Source organism: Protobothrops mucrosquamatus, unplaced genomic scaffold, assembly GCF_001527695.2.
Source record: "Protobothrops mucrosquamatus isolate PMUCROS unplaced genomic scaffold, P.Mucros_1.0 scaffold2261, whole genome shotgun sequence".
Taxonomy (NCBI): domain Eukaryota; kingdom Metazoa; phylum Chordata; class Lepidosauria; order Squamata; family Viperidae; genus Protobothrops; species Protobothrops mucrosquamatus.
The window spans coordinates 14,557-36,329 of NW_015388350.1; the positions used below are offsets into that span (position 1 = coordinate 14,557).

The following is a 21,773-nucleotide window of genomic DNA, read 5'->3' on the forward strand; positions in this document are numbered from 1 at the left end:
ATCTACCATACAATTGCCACCTAATGCAATCACTAACCAAATAACATTATGTCAGGGCCATGTTTTCCTGAACAAGCTACTTAACATTAAACTTTTGTCATTGTGATGAAAAAAATATTTGCAAACACAAGGCAATTTTAATCAGAGAGAAATATTCAATAAGAATACGGTTGCACTAAAAGGAATGAAAGGAAGGGTTCAAAATGTTTATTTTATAAAATAAATACTGTCAAATATATTAACTGTAGTCGTCTGATCATCAAAATCTTGTTTCTGAAGTTCCACGCTTTAAATTGTTACTCAAAAACTCATCATGCTCAAAACTCAAATTATTGTGAGATCTGGAAATCATCAATAGTTTTTCTTTATTAGTAAAGTCTTTCTTCGCTGCAGCTGGTGGTACGAGAAGCCTGTCCATAGGGTCTTCCTTGTTTTCTAGTTTCATATAACCTTTGCTGTTACTCCGGTCCAGTCGTGGCCAGCTTGGATGTTTTCTTTGTTCAACTTGGACAGTGAGAGTAGAAGGACCCCTATCCAAGTCTAGGGATTTTGAATGTGCAGACAAGTGATGCAAAGAGGTGTTGGACCCGAACTGTTTTCTGGCTGCACCAGGTGATAAGAGCTGTCCAGTGCTGGCTCCAAGAGTCATTGAAGATTTGAACTGACTGAATGAAGAGTCTCCATATAAAGTGTTGCGTGGCAACAAATCATTGGCAGATTTGTAGCTATCACCGGTATTCATTAATGGGAGAGCCAAAGAATCCATGGACAAATTTCTAGGTCGGTCTCTACTCCTTGATGAATCCTCAGTGATATTGTCAATACTTGGCTCATCAATAACACAGTTATTCAGTTTGATTACAGGTAATGTGAAAGCATTAATGGAAGATGACACAATCGATTTTGTTTCACACTTCAGAGAGCCACTGCTTCTTTCGTCCCTCGCTTTCCCAGAGTGAGGGTAAAGGCCAAAGACTGAACCAGAGTGTTCCATCAGCAAAGGTGACATAAGATTTGGGATTGATTTCTTGGTCTCATTTCCAGCAAGTTCATCCTCTTCGTCATTGCTAACCCTTTGGAAGTTGCTTGCAAAGCCTGAGAAAGGAGCAATGGTATTTGCAGCCAGCCGTGATGCACAAGAGCTTCCACCATGCTTGATTTCATTCTCTCCTGCCAAGCCAGTGTAGGCACCGTTCAGCTGCCTTTGCTCACTGATTCTCAGAGTGTGGATGTCAATTACAGTGGAATAGATGTCCCTCATGTGTATGATTTTTGTCTCCTTGTCCCGGTTTTCATGAAGCATGGCATTTGCACAAATAAAAATAAATATTCCAATCCCCATAGTGAAAGGCCCCAGCATTTTCATTTTATCAGAATGTAAATGCTGCTCAAGGAAGCGCATAATAAATCCCCCTCCTCTTCCTATTAACTGAGTCTCATTTAGTGTCAGGCTGTCTTCAGGTTCCAGGAATGAGTCTTTTGGGGGCCAGTAACCAAGAATGGCCATAGCAATTCCGAGGAAAGAAATCAGCACTCCCAGGACAAGGAAGAACCCTGATGGGGAATACAGCCGGATTTTGCCTCGGACTACAACCACATCCGTCCTTGGCCGACGCTTGGCTGGTTTCTGTTCCTCAGGAGCTGGTGACGTTGCACGACTGAGATGGTGTTGGGATCTGGCAGAATCTTGCCTTTTTAAGGCAGCCAGTCCTGTTATGACTCCTCCGGTGGCTATCATAATTTTCTATTGTGATCTGGAATTGAAAGCAAAAACAAAAGACTTCAAAAAGTAACAACAGGCACTAAATATGAAGCATTCGGTACTTCTAACTCCTCAGAACTGTGTAACTCTAACCTGTAATTTAGTACACTCAGAGCTCTTCATAATACAAAGACTGAGTGTTTCGTATAATATACTGTATGCTGAATATATTCTGAAACTGCCTTATGTAATTATATATATATAAAAAATTACTTGTAAATCAAAACAGGTAGTCCTTAACGTACGATCACAATTGAGCCCAACATTTATGTTTGTTAAGTGACAAATTCGTTAAGTGACTTTTGCCCCATTTTACAACTTTTTTTTGTCACATTTGATAAGAGAATCACTGCAGCTGCTGAATTAGCAACCCGGTTGTTATGTGAATCTGATTTCCCCAATGACTTTGCTTGTCATAAGGTCTCAAAAGGGGCGTGCATGACCCAGGGATACACTGCAACTGTCATAAATGTGAGTCAATTGTCAAACATCTGGATGTAAATCATGTGGGACACTGCATTGGTCATAAGTGTGGAAAATGGTCATAAGTCACTTTTTTCAGTGCCTTTGAGACTTTGAATAAGCAAACTGTTGTAAGTCAAGGACTAGCAGTACATGGATTTCCAGCAGAGCAAAGAATCAACTACAATGTCCATAACAAATGAAATGTCTGCTCAATAGTAAAATATCTTATCTAGTAAAATTAGTAACAAAGAATATAGATTTTAGATGCCAGTCTTGAAAACAATTGTGATGCTATTTCTTGATTTTTTTTTCATAAGTCATTTCAAGTCATTAAAATACTGATATTTATTTGCAGGACCATATAGTGCCAGGCATTGCTTCATGTAAGTTCCTGATGTTAGTAACAAAGGGTTGGAACTGTGATTTCACCAATGCCTGAGATGGAAAAAGTGACAGCTAGATTCAAGATCGCCTCTGATGCTTCAGAATAAATTTATTTTAGAACAACATCAAAATCAAAATACTTTTACCTTTCAATTTGTATTATACAATAGCATCTGCATGATGGATTCCATGAATCTGAGCATTGTGCTATTTAAAGTTAGGAAATCAGGTGTTTTTTTTAATGAGCATTGGAAAACTACTATGAAGTCTCTATTTCAAATGAGATGAGACTGCATAGGTACAATAGTGGTGCCAAATCAATGGATGTATTTTTTTCTCTTCAGGGATTATTTGCACAAGTAATTAAAGCCTATCCGTCTCGCCCAGCAAGAAACAGAAACTTATTAAGAATTGACTTAGGACTACCAAGCAATTCCAGTAAACAGCGGCTAATTAATCCAATTAAGAATCAAAACCAAGAAGCAGAAGCTGCTTTAAAGAAAAAAGCAACAAGATACCTCTAATTAAAGGGCTACTTGGAAGAAAAAGCAAAATAGCATTTTGGAAATTCATGTCGAATAACCTGATATTGCATGAGGTTTAAGAGCAATATTGGTACAAATCAAAATTAAATGAAGCAAAATAAAAACAAAAAAACAATACTCCAGAATGTGAAGTTATTTAGGTTCTTTGTAAAAAATTTCATCGTGATGAAATGAGCAGTGAGAAACTAACCATTTTAAATTACACAACAGTCCAAGCCCAAACTTTATCCTGTTAAAAAGCAAAGATTTAGCCACTGAAGCTAAATGCATGTCAGATAGCAGGGGCCGATATAATAGACTGAAATGAAAGCATGCTTCAACAATTTATACCAAAGAGAGAGAAAAATGAAAATAGGAACACCCCAATTTACAAGGGAACGCGAAAAATAGAAAAAGACAGCGAGCGATTGGCTTGTTTGGGAAAAGATTTCTATGCTGAAACAACTTTTTCAAAACTTGAAACTCTATCTCTTTGCATAGACATTTATTGTAGGAAGTAAAAAGAGCAGCAGATCGGTGAATTCATAAGATGGGCTGGATTCTATGAAGTGAATAGTAGGTTGCGGCTGAAAGGACTTTTAAGAAAGAGCTAATGCTGCCTGGAGCAAGCACTGCAGATGCTTAGCAACAAGAGAACACCAACATGGAGCCTACAGACCTCTTGGTAGGCCTGGTGGTAGAGCAGGTTGCCATGACAGCAGTAGCACAAGAAGAAGAACTAGGTATACTACTGTTGGCCAGCCTCACAGCAGGGGCACAAAATCAGAACTTGGCATATCTGCTACAGATTTACTGAGACTAAAAACAGAGGTTAAGAGTGACACAAATAATCCTAGCACTGCATGGATGCAGGCTAATTCACACTTTAGATGTGCCACTATAAATCAAGACGGATTACAATCCACACATATACATTTAGGTAAGTAAGGATGGTGATAAATGATCATGCAACTTTGAAAAGGCAAAGACTTTCCTGGCAGGCCATACACTTTTCATGGAGAAGACCTGGCAGCTCCAGATGAGGCTGGAAAGTCCTATCTCAAATCTGAGGGAGATGCTAGCACTGGGTTAGATAGATCAGTAGTCTGATGTGCTGTCCCTAAGCTCTGAAGATATGTGATTTTGACAAGTCCCTCCCTCTTGCTGTGTCCTGTCTTTGGACAAGTCATTCCCACATCTAGTATGCAGAAGCCTACATACTGGCCAATAGATGGAAGCAAAGAGTTAGGATTTTTCTATATGTCTCTGCTGCCATATCATGATCATCTGGATTTCTGCAGCCGAGATATGGTCTTGTCATGCCAAAACATAGACCAAAAAACATGAATATGCATCTTTGACTGAGTTCTCCTATGACCCAGTCTCATGCTAATCCAGTATTGAATTATTGGCTGAAAGACATCTAATTGAGTCATTCAATGTAGATTATGAATTTGCTCTGTCTTCAACCAGCCAGCGAGGAATAAGACCACGTGTAACAGAGACACAGGAAGCCTTGGCACAGGGTAAATTTGTATGTTATCAGTTCAGTGATTACAATACAGAGAAAAACTAAAGACTGAGATTCTGCAGTCTATAATTCTGCAATTGCAAGCTATAAGTAAGCCTTGATCCTTATGTATCCAGATCAAGGGCTCCAAGGGTTTTGGAGGCTAAATCCTATTAACAGTGCTAGGCATGTTTAGCCTAAAGCACTGTGAAGTGGTATATAAGTCTAAGTGCTTTTGCTATTGCGATTCACTCTTTGGGCACAAACGACCTGTGTGACCTTGAGCCAATCTCTCTTTCAATCCTAGAAGAAGGCAGTGCCAAAGCACTTTTGAACATCTTGTCAAAAAAATTGAAGAGACCAATCCAGGCAGTTGCCTAGAGTCAACACTGACTCGAAGGCACTCACAAAGAGGGGAAAAAAATACAAATATGCTATAGTACTTTAACAGCAGGTTAGGAAAGCAAGAAATGTGTGAAGCAAGTTAGGAAAGCAAGAAATGTATTATTTGTCATAATAAAGAGCCTTAATACGAACGCCTACCCTGAAACAATAATCCTTCTTTGCTAGCTAAAGTATTAGGTAACTAAAAGCCTTGGGCACCTGTAACTGACTGATGAGATGATAAGATCAGATGAGCAAATTTGAGCTGAACATTCTGCTAAGCAGTTCTTCTCTGGTTGCTACTGCTGCTGCTGATAGCCTATTGCTAAGGCTGATAGAAAATTTGTTCAAGGAGACCAAATCATGTAAGCTTGACCTGTGACCCCTTCTCTTTTTCAACTGAGCCATGTAAAATATTACCCCTTTCAAATCTTACAAGCCATTGCCGTTCTTTTTCCACTTTCTAACTCTTGCCACCTCATTCTTGATGTACCTACCCCCACTCAGGTACTATTAAAAGACTGTCCTTTCAAACATCGCTTCTCTTCAGAACCATCTGTGGTGGCAATCACATCTTGTTGCCTCCATGCAGTCGCTCATCACTATCCAGCAGTTATCTGTAAATGGAACACAAAAAACAAAAGGACAACCATTTGTATGAAGCACAAGCTCTCCTGTGGATTGCCCTACTAAGCTCTTTAAATCATACTTCTTTCTTTTGAGATTAATCTTTTTTTTTCAATCCTGATTTCTCAATCTAGTAGATATGCATTTACCACAATAAAAATCACAACAATGAATTAAAAAGGGAAGTGGGGGTAGGAATTAATACACTGAGGCTGAGAACACTTTTTGTTATCCATCATGCCTTCACAAACTGGTTAGATTAATCAGAAAACCACATTTATCTTCCTTAAATAAGATTACAAGAAGCTATTCCTGAAGGCCCACCTGCCTTTTAAAAGCATAATTGCTTTTTTCTTACTCTAAAAAGCATTTCTAGTTTCAAGAGGTACAGCATTCATAGCAAATCAGCTGAGGAGGAGCAAAGAGGCAAAGAGAATAACAACACAATATACTAGCTTAAAGGCAATTATAATTGCTTTTCCCAAGCAGGAACACCAGTGTCAAAAGATATGCAGAGTGTATAATACNAATACCAAGCTTTTTAGGAATATGGATGTGAATATTATTACAATAGTGTAAACAAAATTAAAGGTCAAATATACTTCTAACCATAAGCTCCCTATTTGACTGCTATTTAACTCTTTCCATCTCAAGATTTTTTCCTTTTGTTTCTCCTTCTACATAACAGATTTGCTAAGACTGATGTACAATTGGGACTGATGGATAAATAGCTGGAAAAATTGTTTATATATATATACTGTATGTATGTATGTATGTATGTATGTATGTATGTATGTATGTATGTATATGTATGTCTTTGGTTATTCGGGTTTTCAGCTTCATGCTTCTAGGAGTAATATGAGATCGCAGCTGTTTCTTCCTTTTAACTGCCAGTGGGGTTTGAACTGATTGGGTGGGAGCTTGGCTGTGTTCTGATTGGGTGGAGATGTGTTCTGAGTGGTTAAGGGGATTGGCTGTGCTCTGATTGGATGGGGGATTGGCTGTGCTCTGATTGGATGGGGGAGTGTTCTGTTGGGGTGGGGACTTTGTTGTGCTTGGGTTAGTCTAAGTTGCAGGGGGATTTGAGATGGTGAGCTGTGTTGCTGTTGTTTGGCTTCATGTTCGTTCAAACCCCACTGGCAGTTAAAAGGAAGAAACAGCTGCAATCTCACATTACTCCTAGAAGCACGAAGCTGAAAACACCAGCCTGAAGATGACGAATGTGACTTCATCGAAACGTCGCCAAGACACTTCCAATTCTACGCGGGAGAAAACCCGAATAACCAAAGACCTACATACAAACATGATTATAGGCTCAAAAGTGGAAAGGTCCATACTGCCCAAAATGGAGGAATGGTTGGTGAAGATGATGGGACTTGCAGAGATGGCTAAATTGGCTTCTTTGATTAAAGTAAAGACAACTTCATTTGTTGCTGACTGGAAACACCTTAAGGACTTTTATATGAAAGAGAAAAAATGAACTTTTGGTTTGTGTTTCATGATTAGAAGACATTAATAATACTGTAGTAAAAAGAGAGTTTTTTTGTAATCACAAAGTAAGGAATAATTTGGTAATCATACTACAGTACATTTGCTACAAAGGAAATCAGAAAGTTTTTCTATTTCTTCTTATCTTGTCTTTTTTGCACTTTTTCTTTTTCTCCCTTTCCCTTTTCTTTCTTTATTTTTCATTGGTTTTTGTTAGTTTTTAATCTTCTTTTAAAAACTTTTAAAATGCATAAACACAGTAACACATTTGTAGAGGCAAATAAAATCTTTGCCTTTGCTTCATCAATCTTTAACTGTTTCTCTTCTAATTCTACTATTATTCACTAAATCCCATTGAATGATTAGTGTGCATAATTAAAACTCATCACTTTCATTGTTCAGAGCTTCATCTCTTTTAGTATCTTCCTTCAACCTCAATTGTTAATCCCATGCAGCTATCATCTACTGCATAATAAACTTGTCATCACAAACCCAAAATTTGAATGGAGGAGACATATCTAATATTAGTATTCTAATGCATGTATTCTGTATGCTAGATAAGAGACAGAGATTTCAGCCTTCCCAATGTGATACCTTCCAGATGTTTTGGATAATAGCTACTTTCATTCTGAATGTGAGGACTGCAAAATTATGGATTTATAATCTGACACACTTGCAAATTGGAAAAAAAATGTGTATGTTTCCAATATGTTCAGGGAGGCAAAAAAGGTAGAATGGAAAAATGTGCTATAATTACATATAAATTACATATTTATATTCTATTTTCTAAGGACTGAACATGTCACACATGATTTCTATTTTTGTTTTTATTATTAGATTAATTTTTACCACGTGGCTTATGCTGAAAGCTGGTGATTCTTCAAGGTTACAGAATATGGGTGAATTGAGATTTGAGTGGATATTTAAGATTGAAAATATAGCAGTACTTGTCCTTTTTAAATAAAGTAAATAATCCATGAATTTAAACAATAAAAGCACATTAGTCAAATTGTGCATTTGATTGTTCATTATCTATCATGAAATGAAAAGTTTATTTAATCCAGCATTGTTTTCACATAGGGGGCAAGTGGATGCTAGTAGAAATAACACACTTCTATTACTATTTCCAAGCAAGCAGTGCTAAATGACATAACCTATTGCCATCAAGACTACTAAATGATAGTCTTTTCCTCTGTGTTTATCTTAATCCCTAACAGTTTATTTCAGCAAAATCTACACTCTGAGTGATATGCGGGGTGAAGATCTTCTTTTTCTTTGTCTCTAATCTTTTTTTCCAATCAACTTAATTAGAAGATGGCTATGAGAATCAGGCACATTACTGTGGTTGCCCAATTGCAGGCAGTCCTCAACTTACAATCACAATTGAGCCCAACATTTCTCTTGCTAAGCAAGACAGTTGTTAAGTGAATTTTGGCCCATTTTATAACCTTTCATGACACGGTTATTAAGCAAATCACTGCAATTCTTAAATTAGTAACACAGTGTGGAAGTGAATCTGTCTTCCCCATTGACTTTGCTTGTTGGAAGGTTGCAAAAGGGGAGCATATGACCCCGGGACACTAGGACCATCACAGATGCCAAGCGTCTAAATTTTGATCACATGACCATGGGGATGCTGCAATGGTCATAAGTGTGAAAAAATGGCCATAAGTCACTTTTTTCAGTGCCATTGTAACTTTCAACAGTCACTAAACTAACTGTTGTAAGTCAAGGACTACAAGGATCTCCAAGGATTTTCCAAGGATCTCCTTTGCTGTTTGAGATGTGAAGAATACAAAACCTGTAGTGTAAGCTTTGACATAGGCTTAAGGCTTAAAAAAAAAAACCTCTCCAGAAAAAGTTAGGAAAAAATAGCAATCCTGTTCCCCGCTACTCATGTAGCCCTGGAGTCCTCCAAGATATATTACATGTAGTCATTGAAAGATTTTACTCTTGAAAACTTTTGACAGCTTCATTTTCAGCAGATCAAGAAGGCTCAAATGATTACAGCATCAAGGAAAATCCAGGAAAGAAATTTGCTTTGAATGAATCCCTCCATTTATTCCATAAGCAGGAAATTATTTCATCTTTGAGGGCTGTATCTGATGCCAAACCAGATATGGGGGTCACACATGCATGCATACCCATATAAAACTATCTGGAGATGGTGCAGTTGTGGCACCATCTTTCCATGCTACATAGAAGCCCTTGTAGAGCTACAGGTGACTTTTATGATACAGATGATCTATTTCTAATCCAAGTTCTACCGAATCATGCTGAGGACCTATTTTAGCAGATGATGAGCCTGAAATAAATGTAATGTAATTTCATTTACATTTAAGTATCATAAAAAAGAAATAACCTGATTACTTTCAAATGTGTGTGTATAATTTATTTATTTGTATCCTGCCTTATTATTTTTACAAATTACTCAAGGCAGCAAACATATGCAACATACCTTCTTCTTATTTTTCCTACAACAACAACAACAACCCTGTGAGGTGGCTTGGGCTGAGAAAGAGTGACTGACCTAGGGTCACCCAACTGGCTTTCATGTGAGACTAGAACTCACAATCTCCCACTTTCTAGCCTGGTGCCTTAACTGCTAGACCAGGGATAGGCAACCTTGGCTCTTTTTTGGCTCGTGGACTTCAACTTCCAGAATTCCTGAGCCAGACATGCTGGCTCAGGAATTGTGGGAGTTGAAGTTCATGAGTCATAAAAGAGCCAAGGTTGCCTACCCCTGTGCTAGACCAAACAATTTATCCTCTTTCCTTTTAAATATAACAAATTAAAAGCTGATATTGAAAAAGTACCAGTTCCTCAAAGTATCTTGGAGAGTACTCAAACCTTTTGTCTATCTTATGCAATCCTGGGGCTTCAGGTTGCATATATCTAATCTGTCCTTTAAATTCACCACTTAAACTTCCCCTCATGGAGGAGTATGAAGTTTACAGAATCAAAACTCTTTTTTCCACAAGCTTCAGGGCATACAGTCAGAAATAAACCAGCAGATTTGAAATCACAGTTTAAAATGGAGATAGGCGTAATATTAAAAATTAAGGCTTGCATGCAAATTGAAGTGAGCTGGGTTTTCTTCAAGTAAAACATTCATAGGACAGAACTGCACAACTAATCTTACTTGTAAGTGAGTCCTGTTGTACACTTATTTCTGCTGGTTTTCACACATCACTAGGAAAAGCCTCAAGCCAAATTTATTTCTCTTCAGCGAAGAGACATTGAAACAATATTGTGAAATGCTTACCTTGCACACCATCAAGTCACAGATTCGTTTTCAAATGTCCAAAACTAATATGCAAACAAACAAACAATCCCTCCTCCCCCCCCCCAAAAAAATCTATATTTCTGCAAACAGCAATATGGTGGTCTGATTCTTTTCCATTTTCAAAGCAATTTTCTGAGGCAATATTTTCAATAAGTTATGTTTACAATTGTGATTTTGACTTGACTTCAAAGTTGCGAACTGATATTGGCAAGCAGTGCTCATAAGAAAAAAAATTAGGCATGCTATTGCTGATACCATAGATGTTAAAACTATATTGCCTGTGCTTTCTGAATAGGCAAGTCCTGTTTTTGGAAATGTAACCAAGCAGGAGAGAAGCTTACCCGCTGGTTACTTTGAATACATTCTTCTATTGCTTTTTGCTCTTGAAGAGTTCTAAATGAGAAGCACTGAAGCAGGCATGTACTTTCACATCTCTTTAATCTTCCCTTCCTGCAAGTAAGTGAAACTCTTTTCAAAAGGCAGAAAAATAGATTCTTTCAGCTCTTAAACCTTCGTTCTCCATCAAGAGTTCCAGGGTAAAGCATATTGAACTGAATTCTGAAAGGATTATACATAAACCCTGCACTCTCCATCTATGCATTACGTTATATCCATTTTTTTTTTACTTAAAGCATCCTCATAAAACCTACTGTCCTAGTAGCTTCAGCCTGGTAGTATTTTCCAAAGGAAAATCAATATACTGGAAGTAAAAAAGTGGGAAACTGTAGCAAAAAATGCAGAGATAAAATACAACTTTCTGTTGCATTACTACTTTAAAGTTCCAAACTTGATTTAATAATAATAATAATAATAATAAAGTTGGAAGGGACCTTGGAGGTCATCGAGTCCAAGCCAGTTGAGACATTAATGTTTCTTGGCTTTGGCAACTCTAAGACATGTGGACTTGAACTCCCAGAATTCTGGGAGAATGCTGGCTGCGGAATTCTGGGAGATGAAGTCCACACTTCTTAAGATTTTGCTGAAATTGAAAAAACATTTCATTACAAAAAAAACTCATTCCACCACCGTCTCTCCCCGCCACTTCTACAACTGCATATACTGCATGCTTCTGTAGCAATATCTGAATGTGAGGGACTTTAAAATGTAACCCATTGTGAGATTAGCAACTTCAGAAGTGTTATCAGTTCAGAAGTTTGTAATAAGAACAATCTGAAAATGTAAACTTATGCTATTTTATGTAAGGACAAGGTAGCCTGAGCAGAAGCAAGGATTTTGAAAAGGATTTTGCTCTGTGACTGCTTTGATGATGCCACTGTTAAGTCTTGAAATATTATAATAATAATAATGATAAAGTTGGAAGGGACCTTGGAGGTCATGTAGTCCAACCCCCTGCTCAGGCAGGAAACCCTATACCATTTCGGACAAATGGCTGTCCAGTTTCTTCTTAAAAACTTCCAGTGTTGGAGCATTCACCGCTTCTGGAGGCAGGTTGTTCCACTGGTTAATTGTTCTCACTGTCAGGAAGTTTCTCCTTAGTTCTAGGTTGTTTCTCTTTGGTTAGTTTCCACCCGTTGCTTCTTGTCCTGCTATTTGCATGCCACCAATCTGAGACAGTACCCATTTTTAGAAGCTTTTGAAACAGCCTTTTCCAACCTCATGCTCCAAATAGATAAATTAATTGGCATGTGTGGTCTAGGTCAGGGGTAGGCAACCTTGGCTCTTTTATGACTCGTGGACTTTCAACTCAGGAATTCTGGGAGTTAAAGTCCACAAGTCATAAAAGAGCCAAGGTTGCCTACCCCGGTCTAGGTAGTTCTTTTTTATAGATACATACTATCTTATTTTTGTTTTGTTTTTTTGGCACGTGATATGAACAGAACTATTATATACATCTCCAACCTTCCACCCACAAGTTCTGTAATATGTAACAAGTATATCTAATGTACAAAGAAAAGTTGCCTCAAACTGCAAGAAAGGCTGCAAATAAAATTAAATAAGTAAGTAAGTAAGTAAGTAAGTAAGTAAGTAAGTAAGTAAGTGTCAAAGGAAGCCTTATTTTACTATTTAATGAAAAGAATCTAGACCAGTGGTGGCGAACCTATGGCACGGGTGCCAGAGGCGGCACTCAGAGCCCTCTTTGTGGGCACACGCGCCGTCGCTCCAGTCCTAGGCCTTCAGCTGTGTTTTATAAAACCTTTTCACTTTAGGCCTCCGCTGCCCTGTGCAAAAAAAAAAAAAAGGTTCAATCAGTCAATTTCAACTTCTCGCGGGGAAAAAAAAATCTTGCAAAGTTGGAATTGATTGATTGAACTTTTTAGGCCCACCCAGTCTGCCATTACCACTGCAGCCACGCCCACCCAATTGGCCATGCCCACCCAATGGGCTACACCCAGCCAATGAGCCACACCCACCCGGCTCTCGACGATGCATAAGTGGGTTTTGGGTTGCAGTTTGGGCACTCAGTCTCTAAAAGGTTCGCCATCACTGATCTAGACCATGGCCAGACAGTAACAGACATGTAGATTTTTCTGTATCTTCACTGCAATCTACTGGTAGTCTGGATTTTGGGAGCTTAAAACTAGTAACCATAACTATATAAACAGGACAGAGCTCAGGTTTATTCTGCATCCTTTACAAAAACAACAGCTGGAACAATATGGCAGATCTTTTCATAAGTCTTGTAACCACAGTCCCTTGCTGGACTATTATGGAACATTTAATGCGTTAAAACTGCCAGCCGACTGATGTATTTTCCACCAGGCAAAGGTTAATGTTTGCTATGTATAAATCAGATCAATTTGTGTTATTAATTTGGATGATCTCTACATTTTCAAGAAAAAGTTGTCAGCAGGGCAGGAGGGGACGATGAAACTCTACTATAACATGGCAGCATAGCATGTCCCCCAATCAACCTTCTGAATATTATTCATCTCTTTATCAAAGTAACAGCATGCAAGGATGAATTTAAATCGAGCACATCTGCAAATAGTTTGGCATGAAATCCACTGCCTTGTTAAGGGCCGTATCTTCTGTCTGAACATCTGTTCTGGTTGGGAGAAGAATAGCACACCATATATGGAGCTTAATCTTTTCTTATGAAACTCCTGCTACAATAAAGATTTTAATAACAGATAAAAATTAATACGTCCAGCTGCACTGCTTTTCTGCAACAGTTGTCAAATAACAATTTTCATCTTGTTTACAGAGATGCTAATACCAGTTTGTGCCAAGGACCAATCATGTTTAGTCCCTTTTGGAGTAAGCAATGATATGCAAAGCACAGAGAATAGGCCAGGGAAATTAAATATGTGAGATAAGGAAAGAAAGAGAAAGAGAAATCTACTTTACATCAACACAATTTATTATGCCTCTCCATGCTTCTCTGTTTTTGCAAGGCATCCTTATTTCCATCATATCAGGACTACTTCATGAATTGTCACTTGTCCTTTTTAAACTTCTCACTTATCTCTTTTGAGAATCTCATCAACTCATTGAACTGCAACTCTTCCTCTTCTTCATGGCTGGTTCATTCTGCCTTTATGTACTGCCACTTCCCATTTAGCAGCTAACTTGTTTAGCAACTATTCACAACTGCAGTGGCAATTTTTTTAAAAAAAAAAAATCATTTACAAGCACTTAACATCCAAATTTCCGCCCTTAACAATGGCAACAACCAGCAATCTCCGCAATCTGCCTGTCGGTATGTGTGTACGTCTTTCTTTTTCTGTCTCTCTCTCATGTGTTTGCTTAATAATCATTTCATTTAACAACCATTTCGGAATGAATTGTGGTTATTAAATGAGGAGGGGGTATACTTGTTTTGCAACTCACTCCTCATTCATTCCCTCTCTATATGACCAGGTCAGCTGAAGATGCTTCTTTCACACTTTCTATTACTCTTCTATTTAATCCATATGCATTTCCCAGTCTTTTTTTAAAATTTCATTTTTTGTCTTACATTTTGTTAAGTATCCCTTCCTCATTCAATTCAATTTACTTGTATATTTCTCCCATCACTCACTTCCATCCAATAAGGCATGGGCAAAATTTATTTATTGACATGGCCACTTCTCTTGACAAACATTAATTCCTCACAGCTGACCACCAGGACATAAGAATGTCTTAAGGATAAATGAGAACAATATTTTCAAGAACCATGAACTCATTTATTTATACTATTTGGTATTATATATTTTTAACACAGGTAGCACCTAAAAGCCATTCAGAACAGGAAACAATTAAATGGGATAGCTCTCTCCCATCAAAACCAATCAACTAATTCAGCAGTGACATACATCTAAAAAGCTTTGATGATTCAACTTAATGCAAAGCTGGCCAGTGCCAAGATATGGGTACATGTATGGAATAAACAGCATCCATGGATAATTTGTATTTTATAACATTGGTCTACCTTGGTTAGTAAGAAACTGGATAAATTGATAAAAACTGACAAAACAAATAAAATAAAACTGATGAATTTGAACGGTTTTACTGTCATGAATAATGAAGCTTCAAGTAGTTTTTGAACATATAAATTCGGTAGAAGGGATTCTACTGAAATAGGTAGTAAAAACCTACCTATTACAATCTATTATAAAGTAATGGATGGAAACTTATAAAAAAAAAAGATCCAACTTAGAACTAAGGAGAAATTTCCTGACAGCGAGAACAATTAACCACTGGAATGGCTTGACTCCAGAAGTTGTGGGAGCAACATGACTGGAGGTTTTTAAGAGACTGGATACACATTTGTCCAGAATGATATAGGGTCTCCTGCTTGGACAGGGGATTGAACTAGAAGACTAGAAGACCTCCAAGGTCTCTTCCTACTCTGTTATTCTGTAAATAAGGCTTTTATGGAAGTTTTGTAACTTCTGAAATTCTTTTAGACTTACATAACATATGAGTTTAGTTGGTTTGGCTGGCTGGAGATAAGTGTTCCAAACAGAATGCTACATGAAAATATGAAAATATAATATTTTTCTTACTTATCTCTAACACCCACAGCATTGTTATTTTTTTAACCCCATCGAGCTCTCTCCATTGTGGCCCCTAATGAATAATTTTCTCCATATTCATGAATTTTTGCCTTTTGTCTCTGCTTCTCTAGAATGTCAAGTCTTGCACAATCTTTCATTAAACAAGACAGTGTCTATTTTGCTGTAGGCAGGGCTCTGGACATAGACAGGCAATTTTTGCTCGGAGGAAGATGCACAGCAACAAAATCTAATCATTAATCTTTTCACTGGCCTTTCTGTTCTGCACTGAATACATCCTTAAAAATAAATGCTAAGTAAACAAACTGCAAAGAAGCAGTAATTCTGGTCTTTTGAATTTCAGCAAACGGGATTTTTTTTCCACTTATCTTTAATATATTCCATGTAGAGATTATTGCAGTGGTGGCGAACCTATGGCACGGGTGCCAGAGGCGGCACTCAGAGCCCTCTCTGTGGGCACTTGCACCGTCGCCCCAGTCCTAGGCCTTCAGCTGGGTTTTATAAAACCTTTTCGCTTTAGGCCTCCGCCGCCGTGTGCAAAAAAAAAAAGCTTCAATCAAGTTCAACTTCTTGCGGGGAAAAAAAAAGATCTTGCAAAGTTGGAATTGATTGATTGAACTTTTTAGTCCCACCCAGTCTGCCGTTACCACTGCAGCCACGCCCAGCCAATGGGCCACGCCCACCCAATGGCCCACACCCAGACAATGGGCCACACCCACCTGGCACCTGACGATGCATAAATGGGTTTTGGGTTGCAGTTTGGGCACTCAGTCTCTAAAAGGTTCGCCATCACTGGATTATTGGGTAGCCAAAATAATAAAAGAATCAAGGTGTGCACAAGATCAAAATAAACAATTAGGTGCTCTTCCTCATTAAATCTGTATGCATTTGGCTGCTCACATTAATGAACTGTAGTTTCAAAAATCAGCAACAGCTGGGCAGCTGTGATGGCAGAGATGGTACAGAAGTTATGATATAGAGCAGTGGTTCTCAACCTTTTTAATGCCACGACCCCAACCGGTCGTAAGTCGAGGACTAAACCGGTCGTAAGTCGAGGACTAAACCGGTCATAAGTTGAGGACTACCCAACCGGTCGTAAGTCGAGGACTTTCCCTGCCCAGGAGTGCCGCGCATGCGTGGTTCCGCCCCCTGCACCGGCCGAGGCGTAGCTGGCAAGCGGCAGAGACGGAGCAGGCCGACCACCAGCTGGCCCAGCCCAAGGGAGGTAAGGCACCCGCCGGAAAAGGGGAAAAAATGGACAAAAAAATTGGCAGACAGCCTTGCTTGGCGACCCCCGTGAAATGGTCAATCGACCCCAAATGGGGTCTCGACCCACAGGTTGAGAACCACTGATATAGAGGCAGGTTGATTTAACATGGCAGAAGGTTGCTAACTCATAGCAGCTACCCATCTTCACATTACTACTTTGAATTTCTGCTTTTTTAATCTGGAGACAGAATGGGCAAAAACAGAACCAAGTTTCCAGGGCTGAACTGGCAAAGTGAAAACCGCTTTTTTATATACCAGTATTACATGGGAGGAAAAGTAAAAGAAGAGTATAATAATGGGGGAAAAGATTGAAAGATGACATCTGGCTTCCAGTAAATGTGGTGCATAGGTGTGGAAACAGTTCTAGCTGTTGAAATATCTTTGAATCATAGCAGGGGTTAGCCAGGTCTGTAGCAGGAGCAAACCAAGGTCTGTCAGGCCCATCGTTTCATTCCTAAAACTGCCAGCCAGAAGCTTCTGAAACTCTTGTGAAAGTGTTCCTGTTTGCCCTCAATGCAGGCTTGTCATTAAGAGGGTTGCCTGGTTACCACAGGTAAGTAGAAAATGCCCTTAGGGTATCCTGATTTAACGCTAATTGCCCAGTTGTAAAATTAACCCTTTTTATTTTGAACATTAATATCATAATTTAAAAATTGTCAATTCAGTGTTGTTTGATTTTCTGCAGTTATTGAACTATGAACTATGCTAGTACCATCCCCCTCTGATTATTGCTGTCTAATTTATCTGATATCTTTTCTTTCCCTTCTGGAACAATAAATTAAGGCAATAATAACCAAAGAATGCAAGTTTTTTTCCCCTTTGGGAGGAGTGATTCTATCCTTCTAGTTACCCTTTCCTTGTCCTAAGGCTGTCACAAAGAAAGTAATTAGAGTGAACACTAATAGCTGTTCCCTTTGCTGCACCTGTCTTAAGAGAAAATAGCCTGGAAACGGCTTGGGCATGTTTTCTTTGGTTTACTGAAGCCTGGATATTGTTCTTTGTTGAATTAACTGATGTGCAGAGAATGCGTTTCTTCATCTGGTGAGCAGATTATGAAATCTGCCCAAGTCTAATTTAAATGAAATCGCATCGCTACATACTGAAAAGCAACACCACCATTAACTGAATCACAAAACAAAGGACGGCAAGTCTAAAGGACTGACATCTGTGCTTGTATGTTTTGCAGGTTCTTTCTGAAATAAGTTCTCACTCTGCCTGTGGCACATTCTGGTCCACAGTAAACAGAAACACAAACGGAACTTTTAGTCACTTTGGAAAAATAAATTACAGTTCTTGTATTTTTCCAGAATCCCTGCCAAGTCTAAGAAAATGGCCAGACCACATTTAAACAGGCAAAAGCTTCGAGAAAACACAAAAAGAATGGCTCCTAGAATTTTCTCTTTCACAAAATTAAAAGGGAACTTAAAGATTATCTAGTAGTCCAACTCCCCAGCTGATACGAGAAACCCACTCTCTAAGATGTAAGCCATGTATAGATTCCTTGATTCTTCTACTTTACCCTAAAGAAGGGTTTTGCTGCTATAAACTGCCCACAATCACCCAGGTGAGATGGTGATGTATACATTTAATAAATAAATCTGAACAAAGTAAAAAAAAAAAAACCTCCTCTCAACTAACCAAATTAAATGCCATATATAACATTTTTCTTGATACATTTTTTTCTTACATTTAAATGTCAAACTGCCGGATCGGGGGCCGGATGCGTCACACCGAAACCACGCCCACCCCATTGCCGGCAATGGGGGAAAAGTCCCAATATGTCGTGTGATGTCACATGATGTCGCGAGTTTGACATGCCTGCTCCAGACCAAAGATTGTAGAAGACCATAACTACATTGTCAGGACAAGAAAGACAGGAGAAGATAATTGGAACAGAATTGGAATGAAAGATACAGCACAGTTGGCTGATGATGACTGGGGCTTTCAAATGCCAAATTCCAGAAGGACTTGAATGATTTACAAAGGACTAAGGCAGCAACAGCCCCAATGCACTCAGCCACCTGCTGCAATCCCAACGCTTGTCCATCATTGGCAGAAAGGTGAAGTGGATGGCTATTATGTGAAGATGTACGTAATTCGTCTCAAGGATTATTTTCCTGTTTCCTTTATTAAAGCATCTTTAAAGGTCTGTCAAAGTCACTCTACGTTTTCTCTCCTTTTTTAATGTAGTCATTTCTTGCTCTGCTTGAGCACTGTCTGGTTTACTGAAAGCCTAAGGAGATTAAAGAAATAATTTGGAAAACATGACCCACATGCTAACTTTTTGGTTACCTGAGGGGAAAAATACACAACTCTTATGTACTTTTTGCATAAAAACAACAACAAAAAGAAACCTGTGGTTTATGGTTTTGATGATTAGACAGACTAGATTATAGAAAGAAGAGTAATATGACGTAACTTTAGAGAGGTCAAAATATATTTGTACTTATAACTGCTGTGAAGGATATCCAAAGCCACTTCTTTGTATCTTTTTTCTTCCTTTTCTATTTTCCTTTATCTTTTTTATTTTTTTATTATCTTTTATTTTCCTTTTGAATACTTTATTTTCCTTTTTTCTTCCTTACTGTCTATTAGTTTGTGTTAGCTTTTACCTTGTTTAAAAGTTTTAATAAAAGTTACACATACACAAAAAAGAAGCAGTTCTCCTATTCATGATACAGTCATGAAGAAACTCAAAGTTTTCACCCTAACAATCTGAATGGTAAGATGGACTATAGGGATAAAAGTAATATAAATGCTAAAATGTCTATAAGGTTATCCCTTTCAGCAAATCTTGTAAAAGTCAACACTGTGGGAATCTTGCCTTTGATGAGTGGGCAAAAATAGCCTGACAGTTATTCTTTGCAACTGTCCTTTTCTTTTAAACGTATTATATTGTGTCTTTCAATTATAATTTTTTTAGAGCAATTGTTCCCTTATACATCTTTCTTTTCATCTACAGCCCTTTTCAACTAAACATTCCACCAAATGTCCTTCTTCATACTTCCTGTTGCTGTAACTCCATAAGCTTCTGGGGCACCCTACAATTTAATTCTTTTCACTTTGTTCCAAGCAGTCTCTACATCTTACATCTGTTTTCCATTTATCCTGTTAGACGATTAATCTAGCTTCTGTTTACTTGATGCAAGTTGATACAGACAGCTAACCCATTCTGTTTTGGAATCCATTGTATTCTTCTTAAAATATATATTTTCTTTCATATTTGCTTCTTCTCTCTGAATATTCTACATGGCAAGAATGGTATAAGGGTCTTTTACAGTGTATTCAAGATCATCCTTGTTTAGCAACTGTCTCATTTTGTGGCCACCAGTTATGATGGTGATGAAAAAGAAACTTTAAAGCAAAGAAAAGCTGAAAAAAGATCATAAGCACGATCTTAGTTTCACTTAGCAAACACTTTACTTAATGACCAAATTGCTGATCCCAATTGTGGTCACTAAATGAAGACTAACTAATTCTTCTGCATCTCCAAAAACAATATAAGACCAATGGTTAGGCCTTATAGATCTACCAGAAAGGTAAGTTTCCGATCTGTGATGGTAGGTGGGGAGGATAGTGTCAGATCCACTGAGGTGGGAAGCAACCCCAAGTTCTGTGGGGACACAGTGGGGTGGGGTTGGGAGGTAGATAGATGGAGAGACACTGTAGCATCCCTGTGGTTGATCTTAAGTAGAGGTGGATTGCCAAATGCTCAGATTTTATTCATGTGACTGCAGGGACTCTGCAGTGACTATAACTTTAGACAAGTTCAGCATTATCATAATTTCAAACAGTCGCTGAATGAACGCTCATAAATCAAGGACTACCTATATGTTATCTTCACCCTGGATTTGCTTTTCAACTCATCAAGCTGGCAAGGATGACCCTTGTCTTCTTTAATCTTTCATTTGGTTCTTGAGTCCTTGACTTCATTAAGACACTTTCAAGATATTAATGGTATGCTGGCATTTGATGCTGAATACAAATTATTTCTATATACAGAAATCATCGGTGTGAGCAAGCATGGGGTTTTCTCCCCATGTCTATGCAGCAGCAAGCGCTGCCAGTTTTGATGGGGTGTGATTTGCTCCTTGAATAATGCCTCCTGCCTGATGGTTTGTCTGGCGTTTGTCCCTTCTTATCTGTATGTGGGCTGCTGGAGGGATTGAGATAAAACGTAACTGCACACCATTCAAAAGAGACAATTAAAAAAAAACCTAGAAAGGAAACAAAAAAACCACAACACATTCTTATTCACACTGATGATGTTGCCTAGTTTGAGTAATGGAATGTCTGAAAACAAACATCCAAGCTCAGAGAGCAGCAAGAACTTCACAATTCAATCCTGAGCTATTGAGTAACCCACCAGCTATTGCACTAAAGGGGAAATACATATCTATTCACAATAACCAGGTATATACCCAAACATGAGCAGACGCACTTTTGGCCAGTCTTCTCGCAAGCAAGGAGTATACGATCACCCTTCTATGCTTGAAGAAAGAAATTTTAACCATTATGACTAGGAAAAATGGCAATTCCCAAGTTCCAGCTATAAATGCCTGTTTGATTCTTTCTGTATTTCCCAGATATTCCTGGGCCCTATTTACAATACAGATATAACACATATACATACACACACACACACACACACACATACATAATTTAACAAGCCAAATCACACTGTAAGCGCACAACTTGAAAACCATTTCTAAAATGCTTCTGGAATATGTTAAAACTTTTGGAAGACATACTGCCCCTGCTTCACAAAAACTGCACCAATTCTCCCTTAGGCATTTTAAGATAATATAACCATTGTGAACTCTCTGCCAGGAAAGAGAGATGTGCCCCACTTAGAAAACTGCACAATTTGAACAAGATAGAGTAAAAAGAGAAGAGACCCCAATTATTTCCCTGAAGAAAGTCTGGATGTATGCACCTCATGCTTTCATGCCTGGAATAATGAAGGCAACGGTTATCATCGCAATACTGTAATATATCACTTTCTTCCCGTCCTTAAATGCTGCCTGCTGAGGTTTTTTTTTAAATATTTTTTTCTGAGATCACTCTCATTTTAATTCATCGCCTTATCCTCATTTTTTTCCATTTATTTTTCTTT

General features: G+C 38.3%; 1 protein-coding gene across 1 annotated transcript; it reads right to left on the reverse strand.

The window, feature by feature from the left end:
- Positions 1-259: 259 nt before the first annotated feature.
- TMEM200A (transmembrane protein 200A) lies at positions 260-1,738 on the reverse strand. Its single transcript, XM_015824506.1, has one exon. It carries the CDS (start codon positions 1,736-1,738, stop codon positions 260-262), a length of 1,479 nt encoding a protein of 492 aa, XP_015679992.1.
- Between the last annotated feature and the right edge of the window lie 20,035 nt (positions 1,739-21,773).